This window comes from Podarcis liolepis (genome assembly GCF_965112155.1).
Source record: "Podarcis liolepis genome assembly, chromosome: 2".
In the NCBI taxonomy this organism is placed as follows: Eukaryota; Metazoa; Chordata; class Lepidosauria; order Squamata; family Lacertidae; genus Podarcis; species Podarcis liolepis.
In genome coordinates, this window is record NC_139555.1 from 40570885 (window position 1) to 40591062 (window position 20178).

At 42.4% G+C, this 20178-nt stretch overlaps 1 protein-coding gene across 1 annotated transcript in view; it reads right to left on the bottom strand.

Annotated features, from left to right (window-relative positions):
• The window catches only part of LOC310700901 (uncharacterized protein), a 30571-nt gene extending 12047 nt beyond the window's left edge, over positions 1-18524 (bottom strand). Inside the window, exons 1-12 of the mRNA XM_083490855.1 lie at positions 18231-18524; positions 16743-16905; positions 15312-15461; positions 11101-11261; positions 10279-10455; positions 9655-9796; positions 8870-9057; positions 8450-8591; positions 7131-7314; positions 5116-5174; positions 2265-2485; positions 222-384 (exon numbers count right to left, since the gene is read on the bottom strand). Of these exons, the coding sequence (XP_083346981.1) occupies positions 222-384; positions 2265-2485; positions 5116-5174; positions 7131-7314; positions 8450-8591; positions 8870-9057; positions 9655-9796; positions 10279-10455; positions 11101-11261; positions 15312-15461; positions 16743-16905; positions 18231-18407 (1927 nt within the window). The 5' untranslated portion in view covers positions 18408-18524. The remainder of the gene's footprint in view (positions 1-221; positions 385-2264; positions 2486-5115; positions 5175-7130; positions 7315-8449; positions 8592-8869; positions 9058-9654; positions 9797-10278; positions 10456-11100; positions 11262-15311; positions 15462-16742; positions 16906-18230) is intronic.
• Between the last annotated feature and the right edge of the window lie 1654 nt (positions 18525-20178).

Genomic DNA, 20178 nt, shown 5'->3' on the forward strand with positions numbered 1-20178 from the left:
ATACAGCTTTAGAAAGACACTTTTTGATGGCAAGTAGAGAGAGTCAAGCTTCTCCTTCCCCTTGTCTATGGCCCCAAGATTACTCAGACTTCTTTGTGCTGGCTATTTATGAACAAAATGTTATTGGTACTCACGCAACTAGTTTGGCCCTGAATTGGGGACTGCATTACAAATCAAAGTGGAGCTGAGCTATACATAAAAAATAAGAACAAATAGCCTACCATGGCCTTTGGTCATTCGATCATTGATGGGGCTGCTAATACGCCCACTAAACTCTTCAGCATGATCCAGCAGAGCATCTTTTACCACATCAAATCCACAAAGCACGACCATAGGTTTGGGTCCCATCCAGACAGTGAACATAGGGCCATATTTCTCAACCAGCTGAAGACACAAAGACAATGTTATTTAATTAGGCAGTGAAACTTCCACTGGAGTAATTATCTTAAGGAAAGGTTGCAATATCTCTTAGGGCACCTGCAGCTTGTTTTGTGCGGGGTTTTGCAGGCATATGCTGCAACATGTCATTGATGCAGTAACAGTGCATTAGTGGCAGAATTCAGCTTTATTAGTTGTTCTGCAATACATCTCAGTATTATTACATTATTGCCATCTGGAAGGATACATTTATTTATTTCATAAAATTTACATCCATGCATTGTATATACTGGAGTGCAACAAAAGACACACACACCTGAACATTTGGGCTATAACTAGCTACAGGATTTGAACAGGAAGCTATGGGACGTGCACTGACTGGAACAAAACAGTGTGTCCACCTCAGAACTTTTGGAAGTGCAAACAGTATTGGAAACAGGATTGCGTATAACTACTCCAATGTCATCATGAGTACAGTACAAATAATCATGAATGCGCAATAAAAAGGACACCTGGATGGCTCCTGGGAGAATGGGCTGCTAGAACGCTGTTGTTCCTGAATGAGGAGGAACCACATTTAGAACTGCCTCCATAAAAGAAAGAGAGTCTTGTGAAATGAATCCTATGTTCAGCCACACCAACTTCATCAGGTGTTTGATTCACTTTGCAAGACAGGTACATAAAGAAAAGAAATTTAGCTGCCCCTTTAACAGGTATGACACTACAATAGATATCACATCATATGATCAACCACTGCTTCATATCTCTAAAGCATAACCATATACTTATGTCCAGGCCAATCAATGAACACAGAGCCATTCTTCTTGACATACTGCCTGGTTCTGCTTCAGCTTGTTATTTATCACATTTGGGGACAACTGCCCTAAGTGATCTTCTAACAATTATTTAGGTTACAGTACAATACTGTTATGGAAGTATATTGGAATTTACTCCCATGTGACCTGCCAAGCACAAACAGGGTTTTAAATTGTGTAAGAGTCTCCATGAGTAGTGGAGGGTTTTTCACATGTTATAGGTATCATGCACTGGAAGGGACAGGGCTTGGCAATGTGCCTACACTACCCTTTGACTGGATGTATTTACAGATATACCCGAATACAGCTAGCTTGCAACTTAATGGTTTCAGAATTCCATCTTGGAAACTACCCTGTGATCCTCAGATGATGAGCAGTATTGAAATTTAATGAATAAAAAAAATAAGTAAAAATCGAATGTATATTGCTGCTGCTGCTGTGCTTTTTCTAAATGAATATTGCTATTTATTGTGAGTCCTTCAGTTAGGATGCCTCCAGACTGTCATTATTTTGCAAGAGGGATTCAAGCACATACCATAATTTTGGGTCTGTGCAGTTAACATAATCCTAGTGCAATAAATCCACTTTAAAAAAGAGGACTTTTTGCTGTTTTGAAAGCGATGGGGAAATACATTGAAAAGCATGGGATGAATAAATGACTATAAGCAACCTGCAAGCTAACCAGGATGAATAAAGAATGAATGAATGCTCATTATCATAGAACCACCCTGCAAGCAAATCAGAACAATTGTTCAAAAAAGATATAACTTCTTTTTAAGTTTTGTGCAAGCAAATCACAATGAATGATGAATGATGAATAAACCAATGATCTGGAGGGATCTTCAGTTGATTCAGGGAAGTAAGTAATAAAAAATGCAAATAAAAATAAGGAAAGAGAAGGGAAGCAGAAATCTGTGCCTTTATTATAAGGAAGAATGGAAAAGTATATAAGCAAAAGAGGGAACAATTAACCTTCTGTCCTTCCTCTACACATTGCTTCATTCCAGACAATGGTTGTTTATGCCATGCCACAGGGACATGGGAACAGAGGGAAACTGCAACAAGCTTTACCTTTGAATAGTTTTTGCTCAGAGGCAGGACATCTTTCTGCAGCATGTTCCCCAGGAAGAACCAGGGAGTGGGGCCTGGAGGTAGCTGACTTTTCTTCTTGTACATTTTTGAGGATGAAAAAATGAAGATGAAGAGAACCCAGAGAAGGAACAGAGCTCCTGTTACAGCCACTTCCATCTTCCTTGAAGGCTCTTTTTTGGTCAAATATATCCAGGAAACTACTTAAGAAAAACAAGGTGAAAACACAACTGCTTATTAGAGCCCCAGCCAAACCCCAACTCCAACCTTCTCCAAATAATCTTAGTTCTTTTATTTCCAGTATGTGTTCCACTAGGAAAGGTGGGTTAATCATCCACATAAGCTCTAGACCTGGGCTGAAAATAGGTTAATTTCTATGCCTTCAACATCAAGGTTGGGTACAGACTTACATGTTACTGACAACAATGTACATTTTCTTTAACACAGCCGTACCTTGGAAGTCAAATGGAATCCGTTCCTGAAGTCCATTCAACTTCCAAAATGTTTGAAAACCAAAATGTGGCTTCTAATTGGCTGCAGGAAACTCCTGCAGCCAATCGGAAGCTGCGGAAGCCCCGTCAGACGTTCAGCTTCCAAAAATAGTTCACAAATTAGAACGCTATGTTCCAGGTTTGCGGGTTCAGGAGCCAAAATGTTCAAGAACTAAGCTATTAAAAAACCAAGGTCCAACTGTAATATATATTTTTAAACCACAATATCCACATTCAAACACAACCACCCACCCAGCACCGACAACCTCACCCTTTTATCCATCCATGGGCATCCTAATACCAGTAAGGATGATAGGCCAGACTCCTCTGTGAGTAGATTCCTAGTCAGATCTGAGCTGGCATCTCCCGATTTCAACCAGCATCTAGAAGGAATTGCTCTACTTCACAGCAAATAAATTCTGGAAATGCCACCAAGTTTTGACTGAAATCAAGTGAGCCACCCACCCACCCTGAAAGGAAATATATAACTCTCCACTGCCTTATCTACTTTTGTCAAATGTAGTGCAGCAAATCATACGAAGACTGAATAAATTGGAAGAGCTTTCATGGCCAATGAACAAGCCGACCTAAAAGTCACATTGAGCTTGCCAGTCTGGATGAACAGGAAGTGTGTTACAACACAGATAGTGAAGCAATCACCCTTGTGAAAAGAAGCATTAATTTAGACTGCATGGTACAAATAACCGATGTGCAGTCGATATCATCTATTGAAAACATTGTCAATATTTGGTGTGTTCGTCCTTCATTTTCAGTCACGTTCAGTCACAAGTTTCTTACCTGATGCATCTTCCAGTTTGGACATAGGATATGGATGAAGGAAACAGAATATTTTCGTAGTAAGTTAATATATTTGAGAAATGGAGGTGGGGGAGACAAGAAGCATATTTTGAGCAAAAAGCCCAAAAGGCGACTTCCTTCTCTCCACATTCTTCTGCTGCTACCCCACCCCTGACCCCAAGCAAGTAAACATGCTGATCTGGGCATCTTCTATATAATTATCTCTTACATTCTTGGTAGCTAAGCACAAGTCTTTGTGGCAACCCAGTTGTGTAAGAATAATCAGTCAAGAGAATAGACATATTCCTTTTGAGGGTGGGCGATAGCATTAAAAGTAATTTTTAAAGGCAGGAAGTAAAGACAGAAAGTACAGCATTTTACTTTTTTTAAAAAATGAATTGGAACAGTTGTGTGGCATGACAACATGACCCAGAGACAAAAGCACAATTCTAAAAAGCCTATGATGACAAGAAAATATATCAAGATAGACAGTCCTTACAGACCCTCCAAGTTTCCCTGTTTTCCAGGGAGAGTCCTTAGGATGTCCCTATTTTCATCAGAGAAAAGTTGGGGGGTATGGAGTTATGCAGTCCCTGGGTCATGGAGATGTAACTTTACAATCTTTAGAAGGCATCTGAAAGCAGACTTGTATAGTTTTATTATGTTTTTATATGTGTTGGAATCCTCTCAGAGTGTAGATACTTGTCCAGGATGGGACACGGTTGCTCCAAATAAATGATTTCCTTCTTGCAAGAATGCTTAAAGCTCATGTGTGGATTTCTTGAGACACGTGTTACAATTAACAAATTTTGAGCTGAAGTGTGAGTGTGAGGGACTGGAAGAGCTAGTTTAATGGCACTTATTTATCTCCTTTAACAGGCATAGGCAAACTCGGCCCTCCAGATTTTTTGGAACTACAACTCCCTTCATCCCTCACCACTGGTCCTCTTAACTAGGGGTGATGGGAGTTGTAGTCCCAAAACACTGGAGGGCCACGTTTGCCTATGCCTGTCCTAGAACCACCAGATTTCTCCCAGTGCCCCAATCCCAACCACACATAGGCCACCAACCCCAATCGTACCTGGGCCCATCAGGTCACCTGCAGAAAAAGGCATGAAGGCATTTATTTTTTATTTTTGGAATTGACCCTTCTCCTCCAAGAAATGACCGGGTTAAACTTTTTTGGAGTCTCCCAATGGTGAGAGTCAAAGTGCAAAGTTGTGAGCAGTGGACAGCAGCTCCCTTCAGGGAGAAGATGAAGATTACAGTACACATAAATATAATAGGAAACAGCTTTCTTTCATGAAGAAAGATATCACTGTCTCTTTTGTCAGAAAGTGATTTCTAAACCTGGTTCTCTAGCATAAAAACAAGTCGTTGCACAGCATCCTGAAAAATCACCATGAATGGGGTTGAAGTGGAGAATCACCATATATTGTATCCACACTGTCTGGGACTTTGGGAGATCAAGGCCATTCAGGTGATGATAAATCTTCCAATTTCCCTCTCTGTAGTAATCTGATCGATCCATGTGTGAAACACACCTGGGGGATAATGTAACCCTGGAATTCTGTACAGCACATTGTGTCCTGTGGTAAGCTCTCAAGGATCTCTTCTTCATATTGTTGAACCTCATGGACAACAGCATTGGTATAGGGCATCCTCACCCTATCTTCCATGCCAGGGACATGGTTGGCACCTCCCACCTCATTGATCTACTGTTGAACTTTTGTTGTAATAAAAAACAACATTGAGAGCTCTTCTTCCAGATTTCTGAAACCACTACACATCTGACACAGTGAAAACCTTAAACATTCTCCAGCCGGAAGGAAAAGTAAAACTCTTACTGACAGGAGCCCATCTTTTAACACTTCGATTTTGGCTTTTTAGTTTAGGAAAATATTTAACTGGAAGGCATCCTTATGGGAGTTTTAAAAACTTTGTGTGGCATGTAGAACAGAGTGGAAACTTTATGCACTCCCCTCATAAAGTTTTTTTATTGATTGATTGAATTTATACTCCCACTCTTCTTTGCCATCTGTATGCTAGGATGCTCATATCTCTGTTATTTCCAAACCTGGGAAAGACCAAGCCAGCTGGGCAAATTATAAGCTAATTCTGTAATTAATGTAGATACCAAGGTACTAACAATATTTCTTGCCTGTAATAGTAATTCAGTCTGCAATATTAACATTAGAACACCAAAATCAGTTTGACTTTCCCCCCCAAGGCTGCTTTAAGCAATAAAAGAATCAACACAGCTGCATTTTCTTTTCTCTTGATGCTAAAAAAAGTATCTGAAATATATATATATTTCTGAAGGCAATTTATTTTTGGTAGACTGAAAAATGGATTTCTTCACAAATTTACGGATTGGATTAGAATTTAATTTCAATCTTTAAAATTTCTTAATCCCCCCAAAGAAACGGATATTATTGCATGTCTTTGCTGCATGTAGAAATGTAATAATAATAATAATAACAACTGCTTTATTTTTTTAGTTTTTCAGGCAAAACTAGATTTATTATTTTCCTAAACATATCTTTTGTAAAACAAAAACAAAATATATTGACACTGTATTTCATTTAGTTAGGATCCTTATTATATTTCAAAATTACTGTCATAGCCTTAATTCATAATTCAGGTAAATTACTGTTTTGAGAGTCCCATGGACTGCAAGAAGATCAAACCTATCCATTCTGAAGGAAATCAGCCCTGAGTGCTCACTGGAAGGACAGATCCTGAAGCTGAGGCTCCAATACTTTGGCCACCTCATGAGAAGAGAAGACTCCCTGGAAAAGACCCTGATGTTGGGAAAGATGGAGGGCACAAGGAGAAGGGGACAACAGAGGATGAGATGGCTGGACAGTGTTCTCGAAGCTACCAGCATGAGTTTGACCAAACTGCGGGAGGCAGTGGAAGACAGGAGTGCCTGGCGTGCTCTGGTCCATGGGGTAACAAAGAGTCGGACACGACTAAACGACTAAACAACAAACTGTTTTGCAGTATCTGCTTCACACACACTTGTAAAGGTATTATCACTTGACATTCCATTCATTTTTGGAGCCTTGTTTTACTTCTGTTCTGTTTACTGTGAATAATTGCCATTGAATAACAGGCAATGTGTGGCATTGAAAAGTGAGGATAGCAACACATTATCACCCATGCAACCTGCTAGCAACTACTAGTTGGGATGATGGCAGCTGATGTCCGAGAATATCGGGATTAGCCTGTTCAATTTCTGCCTTGTCCAGGGGTGGTAACCTTAATAAAATATTTGGGGGGGGGGTTTAAGCCCTGCCCTGCATAACTGATCACAAGATACGGCATATGAACCCCGTTTGAATGGTAATATCTATCAACTTGGGGGGCAGCCTCCTCAAATATTTTACTTGGGGGGGGGGGCGGCTCCTATGGCGTGTTCCACCTAAGCTTGGAATATTTGGTTTTCCTCAGTACTGTTGGCTTCAAATCTCTCAGTGCTTCCATTCTACTTACTACAAATAGTTTTGGAGGCACTGCCGTGATCCCTTCTGCTTAGTTTACCTCACTGGATCACTTAGAACGTCTAATGGCTTGCATTTGTAAGCATGCGCTCTTCATTTTGTACTGCATATGAAAAGATGTTACGTCCATTTCTTTGAAATCTCCCACCAGCTGGAAGGTGAAGTTCTGGAGCAGAACAGCGAAGAACAGGAACAGTTCCATCCGAGCCAGGGATTCCCCTGGGCATGCCCGTTTTCCTGGCAGAGAGAAAGAAGGTAGAGCCAATCAATAACCAAAGACCAAGATAGTGCACAGCAAACACAGCAAATGCTGGCATTTAAGAGTTTTTTTTTAAAAAAAAACAAAGCAAAGCAAGCATAACAAGGGCAGCAATAGGACCAATTCTCAGTTGGTGTTTACAGCTCTCTGTTTGCAAACTGTTATGTACATGAAAGTTCAAGGTGGTTCAGCGAGTGGGTTTTTGAACTGTTGGTCTCCAGTTTGTCTTGCTTCTCTGACTCGTGGGTGGCATTTCATTGTAGACATGTTATGTAGCATCAAAGTACAGCAGGATTTGGAAGACCTGCTTGATGCTAATCTGGAATAGGCATGTTTTAAAAGCTAATTAAGCCAGACCAACATTCTTTTTCAGGTAATAGCCTGGAGGTAATGGGTTAAACCACAGAGCCTAGGGGTTGCCAATCAGAAGGTTGGCATTTCAAATCCCCGCAATGGGGTGAGCTCCCATTTCTTGGTACCTGCTCCTGCCAACCTAGCAGTTCGAAAGCACATCAAAGTGCAAGTAGATAAATAGGTACCGCTCTGGCGGGAAGGTAAACGACATTTCCATGTGCTGCTCTGGTTCGCGAGAAGCAGCTTAGTCATGCTGGCCACATGACCCAGAAGCTGTACGCCGGCTCCCTTGGCCAATAAAGCGAGATGAGAACCACAACCCCAGAGTTGGCCACGACTGGACATAATGGTCAGGGGTCCCTTTACCTTTAGGGCAACAGAAGATCCAAGGAACTCAGTGTAAGACAGCAAATGTGTGGGACCTCTTCATACAGATAAAGCCAAGAACTTAGACAACATGTGACCTATTTCTGGGGTCTGTGTGTGTGAAATTGCTCTCATTTGAAAAGCAGAACCAAATCAGTTTTATGCAAATCTTTGTAAGTTTGTGTGTAGAAACCCTTGCTCAATGGCTTCACATATGCATATTAGTTCCAAAGCAAATATTAGGTGAACAGGAGAAATATCCTTGCCCCTCATTCCATCACTCCAATTCCAGCATTTATTTCTCTCCTAGAATGACCAGATTTCTCCCAGCATCCCACTCCTACCCACACACCGGCCACCAGCCCCAACCCCACAACACGAGAATCAAGTCACCTGCAGAAAAAGGCATGAAGGCATTTCTTTTCCGGAACTGACCCTTCTCATCCAAGAAATGTCCAGGGTTAAACTTTTCTGGAGTCTCCCACTGGAGTGGGTCATAGTGCACAGTTGTGAGCATTGGAACCACAGTGGTGGACTTCAGGGAGAAGATAGACATTGCATTATTTGTTTTGGTTTCACAGTCATATAAGAAAGGACATTCTTTTCAGAAAGACAGTGATTGCTGAAGCAGTCTGTCTCACATAATTGCACAGCATTCTGAAAAATCACCAGAAATGGAGTAGGTGGGTGGAACTTACTACGACTTGTCTCCACACTGCCTGGAACTATGGCAGATCAAGGCCCTTCATGTGATGCTAAATCCCTCCCTTTCCCTCCCCATAGTAAACTGATCATTTCATGCGTGAATCACACCTGTGGGATGATGTAGCCCCGGAACTCTGTACGACACGTCGTTGCACGTGGGAAACCCTCAAGGCTCCCTTTTTCAAACCGTTGAGTCTCATGGATAACGGCATTTGTGAAGGGCATCCTCACCCAATCGTCCATGCCAGGGATGCGGTTGGCACCTACCACCTCATCAATCTCCTCTTGGACTTTCGCTACAATGGAAAGCATTCAGAAAATGTACTTCCGGAACTCTGGAGCTGCTTTTCATCTGACACAGTGATATTTTCTCAAGCAATTTCTCTTCCAAAATGCAGGGAGCATCATCTGAATATTTGTGAATTATTCATATGATTTATGCTGTACTGTATTTGTGATTTTCTACTATGTTCTATCATGCCATTATTATTAATTGTTTGTAAGTCACTTTGGGATTCATCTGAGTGGAAAGCTGCATGAAAATATAAAAAATGGTATGTCAAATCATCTTTCTCTTCTTAGAAACTAAGGCTAAAGTTAACCCCCATTCAAACCTCCTCGTCTGACATCTTTAGAGGTGTAGAAATACTTTTTTGTTCTGCAATGATCTTTATGAGTAAGTCTTACTGCCTCTGAACAGCTTTGCTGTTTTTTATGATGCAACTTCCAATTGTTCATTGATATTTTCTTTACTTGTTTTTTTACCATATCACTATTACTATATTAGTGAAATAGTGCATATTTTGCTGTTTCGTTGAATTTACTGCAAGTGACCTTTGAAAGATTTTGTGTTGGATAGCAGAGCAAATCTGATCTTTTGGCCATTTAAGTACCTTGAATGTGTGGAAATTTAGCCATCACCAGGAGGCTGAAGACTAAGGCAGTGCTTGAGTTTGTTGACCCAGCAATAAAGAGTCCAAACACGCACTGGACAAGCTCTTCGGTGCTGTAGATATTCTCAGGATTGGTTTGTTTCTATAAACAAGGCAGAAGGGAAAGGAGGGTGGAGAAATTGAAACATCTCATCCTATTCCACACAATAACCTTGGTGGTCTGGTCTGCCATGGCCTTGTCTTCTCAAGGCTATAAATGGAATGAACTGTGTTAACTTCAAACACAAGATGTACATTGCTTATTGCAATATAAAGATTTTGTTGAATATAAAGACATCATTGAGAACCAGTGGGGAGGGGGGAGAATTTCAGGCCACAATCACATGTATGATTTCATTTTGGTCAACTGTGTTTCTCCTGCCTGGGTTGATGTCTAAATAAACTGGAGGAAAGATGTTTCCATCTGAGATTAGTTTGGAGATGGACTTTAGCAGCCACCAAAGCCAAGAGAGGGACAATGGTTCAGAATGAGGGAGTGCAACAACAATGAGGGACAGTTTCAAATTAACTACAAATGAGGGGCATCTCAGAAATGTAGGGAAAGAAAGTTGTGGATCTCCCTACCTTCTCTGACCTGATAAGGAAGCAATCAATATAGTCACGGAGATTCTGAGGATCCAGTGTCCTCCTGTGGGACTCCACCCTCTCACGAATGAAAGCCTTCATTTTTTCACAGTCTGCTAATATCTTCCTGTGCTGTCCAGGTAGGTAAGCCATGATTCCTGGGACTAAATTATAAATCTGGAACAGAAGCAATGGGGAAATGAGGAGATGAGATAAACTGCAATCATAAATGAGATAAATGAGAAATGAGATAAACTGTATTTGCCTCTCTCTCATTCAGAGGTTATTAAACTTCTCTGCTACTGCTGCTGTTGCTGCTTCTACTGCTACTACTAGTAGTAGTAGTCATGTCCAACAAGCACATACAGAGACTTTTCAAGTTTCAGCTTCCTGCTGTGAGAGCTCTGCCACTCTTGTATCCAGAAATGAGTCATCAGGCCACTTATCTCACTCCAATGGAAAAATAGGAGCCTTCTCTGATGCTTTTGTCAGAGTGCAACGTTTTTGCTTAAGGTTACAGCATTCAAACACGGCATTTTATGTAAACTTACAACTTTAACAACAATGTGACGATATTTTTGGCATTATTTGCATAAAGACAGGCCACTGGGGTGAAGAACTGATTTGGATTGCAGTTTGTTATGTGGGAGAAAGACCTGTAACAGGTCGCACTGAGATGAATTGAACCACATTTTACATCCCTACTGGTGACATAAGTAAATTTGAGGATGCATGCCTGTTTGAGTACAGAAATAGTTATCAGTAGAAACACAGAGGTGGAAGAAAGACCCCCAGGTTCAGCATGCAGAAGGAACGACATGCCTGCATTGATAAAGTACGGTGGTAGCCCATGAAGTCCTGCACAATACGCAGGTTCTCCAGCAGCACCGGATCTTTGTAGTCAAACCGATTCCCAAAGACAACTGAAGAGAGGACATTTGAAACAGCACATGTGATGCTTCTTCTTGGGTCAAAGGCCTGCCCTGCAAGAAAAACAAGACATGGTGAGTGGGGCCTGGCAAGTTGGTAGTAGTAGTAGTAATAATAATAATAATAAAAATAATAAATACCCCTTCCATCTGACTGGGTTGTTCCAGCCACTCTGGGGGGCTGCTTTTGCCTTTATGGCAAAACTGATATATTTTCCTTTTGATATCTCCCAGTAATTTAAGGGACACGGGTGGCGCTGCGGTCTAAACCACAGAGCCTAGGGCTTCCTGATCAGAAGGTTGGCGGTTCGAATCCCAGCAATGGGGTGAGCTCCCGTTGCTCGGTGTGACGTTAACATATAAGAGTGCTGGAGGTGAAATAGTTAAACAGGTTACCTAATCAGAACCCAGAGGGGTAGAGTCAGAGGAACTATAAAATCAGCTCTGGGAGGGGTGAAGGGGGAGTTTGATGGGAGTTGGGTGGTTGGTTGGAGTGGGAGTGAATTGGGATAGAGTCTGTGGGTAGGTTGAGTTAGTGTAGCAAAAAAAGCTGAGTCAGGAACAGTTAAGAGCTAGGAAGACAGGTAAAAATCTGAGAGGTGGTTTAGTGAGTGAGAGCAGGTAGCGGAAGTTATAGGTCTGGATAGGCACCCCATGATTGTAATTGACTGAGACCGTTTATGAAACCACACACTTGTTAAACTGCAATAAATAAACAGAAGTTTATGTTCCAATTTAACCCTGACTGGACTGAGTATTTTACCAGGTAGTGCCTGGGTGGTGGCAGCGAGAAATAAAGTGGTGGCACAGGGATCAATAGATGGTGAAACGTCTGGGGACCCTGTGTGATCGCCACACTCGGTCCCTGTTCCTGCCAACCTAGCAGTTCGAAAGCATGTCAAAGTGCAAGTAGATAAATAGGTACTGCTCCAGCGGGAAGGTAAACGGCGTTTCCGTGCGCTGCTCTGGTTCGCCAGAAGCGGCTTAGTCATGCTGGCCACATGACCCGGAAGCTGTATGCCAGCTCCCTTGGCCCATAGAGCGAGATGAGCGCCGCAACCCCAGAGTCATCCACGACTGGACCTAATGGTCAGGGGTCCCTTTACCTTTACCTAAATTCCTTGTACATGACACCTTCTGATATTTATTATATTTAGTAATACAGAAGTACAGTTTAAGTGTGAGGATCATAGAATCATAGAAATGGGAAGCCGAGGGTCACCTAGTCCAACCCCCTGCAGTGCAGGAATCCCACTCACAGCTGTCCCTGCTTGGGCTCGAACCACCAACCTATGTGCATATATGTGAAATCTAATGTTTAAGTATTAAATGTTTTGTTATTTATTCTAATATGGTAATGGAATAAAGTTTATTTTTAAAAAGAGATAGATAGGTAAATAGATAAATATTTGATATGGCATTGTGGAAATGGCAGTCTTCTGGCCTGGTAATAAATTGGGTTTCCCCATCTCACTTCTGATTTCCTCCCTTTGCAATAGCAAGATTTTTTGTTTTGTTTTTATTATAAAGGGAGAAAACAGCAGGGTGAGAAAGACTGGTTGCAAACCATTTTGAGTACTGGTCTAGTTAGAAATCTGGTTCAACACACAATGGTTGCATTTTGCAAGTGAGTGGTTTGCATTTCGTATACATAACTCCCAATTCAAGTACTTACACCCTGCATCAGCATGACAGATGCCACAAGGGCAGGGGGACAATGTAGGAGAGAGAAAGAACTACCTTCTTATCTGTCTCAACAACCAAGTAAGCAGGTGACAAAAATCCCCTAGCTTAGTGTGAGGAGTATGTGTGGTTGCCCACAAAGATAACAGCCAGGACTCCCATCTGTCTTTTAGAGGTTTTATTATTTTATTATTATTTTTTATTAAAGATTTTGTTGATTTACAAAAGTGAGCAATGTCTCTCTCTCGTGTAACATTTTTCCAAATCATTTTCATGTGTTGTGACATTAGGAAGAAAAGGGGGAAAGAGGTGAAGGGGGAAAAGATGGGTGAGAGTGGGGTCGGGTGGCAATGTTTCTATTTCACTTACTATTTGTTGGGTTTGGTGTTAGCGTTGCTTGTGCAGGTTCTTTGCTGTTCGCTTGTATTCCTTTGGTGGTGAGAGAGGTTGGGGTTGGCCTTGGGTGTGGTTATTCATTTGTGGTTGGCTGTGGTGGTCTTTGTTTTCATGTGTGAGTGGGGTGTGTGTGTGTTTTGGATCAGGTTAGCCATATTGATTTGTATGCTGTTGGTGGATTATTGTCGTTGTCTTGTTGGGCTGTGTATGTGATAAAGGAGAGCCATACCGGGATGAAGGTATCTTCTTCTATTTGTCCCCGTGTCAGTTTCAGTTTATTGGTTAATTTTTCTAGTAGGGCTGTTTCCCATACTATTTGGTACCATTGGTCCATGCTTACTCCTGACAGGTCTCTCCCATGTCTGGCTATGATGCTTCTGGCTGCTGAAAGTAGGTGGGTTATGAGTTCTTTGTGGTGTAAGTGGGCATTATTGTCTTGGAAGATGTTTAGTAAAGCCAATTCTGGGGTGATTTCTAATACTTGCTTGGTTATTTTACTTATTTCTCGTATTAGTATTAGTGCTAGTTTTCTTGGTGTTAGGTACCACCTGTAGGTGAGTTTCAGAGTGAGTTCTTTTCTTTTCGTTGATATGGATTTAAAGGGGGGTTTAGTCCACATTTTGGTCCATTGAGTGGGGTTAATCTCATAGCCTATGTCATCCTCCCATTGTTTTTGATTGCGTCTAGGGAATTTGTGGGATTTTGTAGTAGTATTTTGTATATTGCGGATACCATTCCTCTGCCGTGTCCCTTTGTTGTTAAAAGGAGGTTTTTGAAGGTTGTCAGGGGCCTAGTTGCTGCTGATTTTACTGCTGGATTGTTTAAGAAGGCATGTAATTGGTGATGTGTTAACCAGGGCATTTGGGTGTCTTCTAGTTTGTCTTGTATTTCTTGTGTTGATAAAGGTTTGTTATTTTCATAGAAGTCTATTAGGCAATATAGGCCTTTGGCTTGCCAGGTTTTAATCTGGAGGTTTTGTGCTGCGTGGTGGAATAATGGGTAGTATGCCAGGGGAATTAGTGGGGCTGGGGTTGGGGATAGTTTGCCTATTACTGTTTTCCATGCCTTGAGCATGGTCTGTGTGTACCTGTTAAGTGTTGTGGGAATTTTCCTTAGTTTGTTCGGGAGGAGAGGGTATGCTGTGGTGCAGGTATTTTCAGTTGTGTCCCTCTCTAGGTGTATCCATTGATTTGTCTCATCTTCTAGTATATACGGGATTATATGGTGCATTTGGTTGGCAGTATAATATCCTTCTATGTTGGGGATTCCCCATCCTCCTTCTGAGGTGGGGAGGTGCAGGTATTTGGGGCTTATTGTTGGATTTTTGTGTGAGAAGATAAAGGAGTGTAGTTTTCCCTCCCATCTGGGTTTGGGGGATCCAGATTGGGAGGGATTGGAATAGGTAGGTTAGTTTTGGGAGGGTTTTATAGGTTTTATTGAATGCAAAAACTATGTACAGTGCAGAGGCCCAAAATCCATGTCTGCCTCAATCACCAGTAGATTCCGGAAGTGCCTTCTTCTTGTTTGCCCTCCAGCATATAAGCCCGGGAGAACCCCATTTCCGCCTCTTTTCCTTACGTGTAATTCCCTGGCGAAAACTATGCAATGGAAGAGGCATGTCCAACTCCTTGAAAGCGGTGTCGTGGCTCATCTCAGCCTGACTGAGCCTTTGCATCCTCCCCCCCTTTCTCTCGTCGTCCGTTTCTCCTAAAGTCTCGCTTTCACCAGACTGACGAGGTGCAGCTGCTCAACAAAGGAGGAGGCTGTCTGTACATTCCTGTCTCTCCCCTCTCCCTTGGAGGCAGACCCCTGACACTTAGCTTTAAAAACAAATTAATTATAGAACCACCACCCCCAAGAAGAATATAAAGCTTGCCCAATATTTAGAGAGAGAATTAAAATCGGAGAGGTCTGAAGTAAGAAGAGACAAATTACAATCACCAACAACAATCACAAAATAAAACCCCACTTCCTGCATTGAAGGATGGCAGAATTTTCTTTGGAAGACGTATGGCTCAAGAGTACCTTGTGTGGCCACCAATTCTTCTACCAGGCAAAGGGCTTCCTCTTGTATCCTCTCAGACATTGTTTTCTTTCCCATCCCAAATTCCCGCAGGGTGGATAATGTGAACCTGCGCACCTCTCTCCATTTTGCCTCATTTCTGTTGACCATTCCTGAAAGGAAACAGGTGGAGAGCTCAATGTGCAGAAACCAGCAGGAAGTTTCAATATGAGAGATGGTGCCTTCCTCCTTCAAGCTATATTCCAATTTGTAATTGCAAACGTGGTGGTTCCAGACAACTGGTTTATTCAGCATTCAGCCTGATTTGTTTGCAGTTCGCTTGCACTGAGATTATACAACATTAAAAGAACCACAGAATTGTAGAGATGGAAGGGACCACGAGGGTCTTCTAGTCCAATCCCCTGCAATGCAAGAACCTTTTGCCTGATGTGGGGCTCAAACCCACGACCCTGAGGTTGAGTCTCACTCTCTACCAACTGAGCTATGAGCATGGAGCTGGACCTCCCCACAAAATTTCCCTCTGATAATCTATCCGGAATAGGGGGGCAGGAGCAACTTGCGCCAATGCTATATCAGCAGTTCTTCACACAGGTCACTTTTTCACACACTCAAACACTGGTTTGCCAAAACATCTTGTGCTATCAGTTGATTTTTTGTTTTTTGTTTGGCTTCATGGCTGTTGTTCTGTTACTCTTTTCACAATGCCAAGGTCTCCATTTGTGGCGATCACACAGGGTCCCCGGATGTTTGACAGTCTATTGATCCCTGTGCCACCACTGTGCTTGCTTCCCCGCTGCCACCAACCCATTACTCTCAGGTACACACTGAGTCCAGACAGTTGTTAAAATTAAACCAAATAAACAAGTTTATTGTATAAGCATTAACAAGTTTATGGTTTCTCAGATAATTTTCTTGTCAGTTTCTTAACCTTAGTTTCTTTACCGGCCTATACCTTCCTAATACCTTCTGACTGATTATCTTGACTGTTTGACTGACTCCACTTAACAGATTCTCTCACTCTCTCACATCAGACTATCCCAACCCACAGACTAATCCTCCCTCTCTCTTCTCTAACTCCAGACTAACTTCTTAACAACTCTAACTCTAACTCTAACTCCTTCCCTTGGGTTCCTATTGGTTAATCATTTTACACTTAGTTAACCCTTTCCTTATGAAGCCAGTATGATGTCACACACCTAGGAGGGCAAATGCCACACCATCCATCAAACCTAAAGCTACAAACATGTTCACAAAGATCCAAGCGGCTGATACTGAAGACACAAACATGGCGTAATGTCATCCATTTTCATCCAGCATGGCTGCTCTACTTGTGTACCTGAAATATGGCATAACTGCTGAGCATAATAGACAGGGAAGTGTGGCAGGGCCTAGGTAATACAAAAATAAGCACAGAAATGCAATACACCCCTTACCTCGATAGTTGTTCGCTCTGTCTATGAAGGGCATTGCAGGACGCCCACCAAATTCTTCAGCATGATTCACAAGAACATCTTTCATTGTTTCATATCCACAAATCACAACGATGGGCTTTGGTCCGACCCAGACAGTAAAGATGGGGCCATATTTATCAATGAGCTGAAAGTAGAATCAAAGACAAGCAAGGTTCATTGGTTAATGCTTCCTTTGGACAGATGCCTCAGGGCAGGGGTGGAGAAACTGTGTCCCCTGGGCCAAACTTGGGCACAACATCTGGATCTTTCTTTCTTTTTTTAGGACGAAGGTGAGTAAGAGGAGACAAGACAGAAGTGTGTAACAGTGTCATGGTGTGAAGGAAGCGGGGAGAGAGGTTTTGCTCCCTCTCCCATCTCTTTCCTGGCCAGTCACCCAGTGATGCTCTATAGTGGGAAATTCAAGAGAAACACAAGGAAATACAGTCATACAGTCATACCTTGGTTTTCAGACAGCTTAATTCTCAAACGTTTTGGCTCCCGAACACCGCAAACTCAGAAGTGACTGTTTCAGTTTGCGAACTATTTTTGGAAGCTGAATGTCCGATGGGGCTTCTGCACACTTTGATCTCTGAACGTTTTGGAAGTCAAATGGACTCCTGGAAAGGATTCCATTCAACATCCAAGGTATGGCTGTACTTCTTAGACACAGCACAGAGTTTGGAATTCATGACTGCTAGATGTAATGATGGACAGTTTTAAGAGCTGATAAGATAGAGACACAGCTGGGACACCAGTTAAAGTTGGTAGTAGGCACTCAGTTCCACCAAGACAAATTTCCTCAAGCTATAATATGGCCAACAACTGTAGCTTTATCCTCCATCAAAATTCATGGCTGTTATTCATTCATTCATTATTTTTTACTTTTTAAATTTCTATAGTGCTCTTATTCTGAGGATTATATCATCATCATATTATTATTAATATTAATTTAAAAACACAGAAATACATAGCATAATAACAGGCAAAAAGAATACCCCCCTCCCCGAAGTTTAAACGGTATAGATTGCTTAATTAGCCAAAGGCCTGGGTGATAATGAATATTTTTGCCTGGTGCCTCAAGATATGTAATGAACACACCAGGTGAGCTTCCTTGGATAGAGCATTGCACAAATGGTGAGCCACCACAGCAAAGGCCCATTCTCATGTTGTCACCCTATGGAGTTCTCACAGAGAAGGCACAAAAGAAGGGCCTCGGATGACAATCACAGGGTCCAAGTTGGTTCATATGGATCCCCATACTCTCTAAAGCCTTCTAGCATGGGAAAAGACAAAGAGGATGGGAACTTTCCTATCATAAGCTCCATTCTGTTAACTGAAGGCTTCTCAAAGCAGCAGACTCACGCAGATATACACAGACCAGACAAGGAAGAAATTAAATTTGTGTCCTCCTCTCTCTGTCCTACTATTCTAGGCAAAATCCTATTGACATTTATGAACAGGGAAACTCACCTTTTTATAGAACTTGTAGAGAGGCAGGACATCTTTCTGCAGGAGATTTCCCAGCAAGAGCCAGGGAGTGGGTCCTGGGGGTAGCTGGCTTTTCTTCTTGTACATTTTGAAGGAGGAGAAGAGTAAAACGAAGAGCAGGTAGAGAAGGAGCAGAGCTCCTGCCTCAACCACCTCCATCTTTCACTGAGCTCTTCTTTAGGCCAGAAATCCAAGAAAATGCTTAAGAAAGTCAAGAAGGAAGGAATGCCGTCAGCTGGAGACCCAGCCAAACCTGTCTCTAACATTCCAACCCTGTTTTTATTCTTTTCCATGTGATTTTTAATTATTAGCCAGAGCTAGTTACTCATTAAAAGAATGTCACTCTGACCTGAACTCCGAGTTAACCCCCTAACCCTTGGAAATGTGAGATGTCGTGCATGGAGGCTGTGCACTGATGCACATTTATTGTGAAGTCAGCCAGGGAAAACATTTTCTTTTCTGGTGCCAGTCAAAGTCAGCAATACTGAGCTGGTCAGACCTTTAGTGCAGTTTCCATTTTTGTGACTTTATGTTCCTGCTCATTTTTATACAGGAGTTTAGTGTGTTGACATACCTACTGATCAGTTTGTGCTTCATAGATGTGGCTCTCACCTGCTGACTGCTATGCATCTCAAGTAAGGCTTTCTTAGCTGCATTGCCCCATGTATGGGACTGGCCATAAGCCAAGAGGCTCAATTAGTGATTTATCTTTTTTCTTTTTGGGCATCTAGCTGCCCTGATCTTTCTGAATGGTGTTTTTTCTCCACTGACTTCACACTGTGGGACTGGAGAAGTGTTTCCTTAATTTGGCGCAATTGGCATTTAGCCCAGGTAAGTGAGAATATTTAAGAAAAGGTTTCTGCAGTGTCTGAGGCACTATTGGGTTGAGGACACTCTTTAGTCACCTTCCATGGACTCTGCCTTTGAGGGGTGGGTCCTTCGAGTGCCTTTAGACTTGGCATGCTCATTGAGGTGAAAAATGGCTGAGAGTGTGTGTCAGGGAACTGCCATCGGTTCAGGAGGGAGAGAGGAAAAGCCGAATGGATTATAGAGAGCCTCCAAGGATCATGGGAAGCAGCTCCTCTTCAACGGAGGAGAGTAACCACGCCTCCAGTGGAGATGAGCTTCAGGGCTCGGAGGAGGCGAGGCGGTGCCAAGACACCTTGCCTGGGCAAAGCGGGGAGGAGAGGGGTCCTCCATTACCCACTCCCTCCTTGCACAGTAAGCCGAGAGGGGAGGCGCAGACTGGGCGTCAAGAAATTACTTTGCTGGGGAAAGTTTAAGAACTGCCCACTCACGGATTCTTCCAGTGACTGAGCCAGCCACGGGAGAGTGGTGCTCTGGACAGATAAAGTTTATTTTAGCAGCTAAAGCAAGGCTTTACTACCAAGTAGGCAGGTAATTGCCTGCTTGCTCTCGAGCAATCGCTTGGAACCCTTACAGTGTGCATGTCAGGTGAACATACCAGCGGAAGCAGATTTAAGGAAGTGCAATGGGTTTGGTGACACTGGGCACAGAGCTTCCGAGATGCCACAGCTTTTATTTATAATGGAGCTCAAGAGGCTGGAGTGCCAAATTTTTGGCCCCTGAAATTTGAGACCCCAAGATCTGCCACTGACACCAGGGAGGGAGAACGCTTTCCAAACCTTGCTGAATTACCACAGCATGTGGTCATAAACATGTCCAGGAGGTGGGATGGATATGTTATGTTTTATTATCACATTTTTGTATTCCATTAGATTGTTATAAGGTGTACATTCTTTGTTTCTTCAGCTTGTATACTGCCTTGAGTATTGTAAGCTAGAAAGACGGTACAGTGGGCTAATCCATTCTGGGGTAATCTTTCTGCTTCCTGGAACACCACAAGAAATTACTGAGTAATCTGACCCATCACTCTGACAGTACCATGACCAGATGCAACATAAGGCAG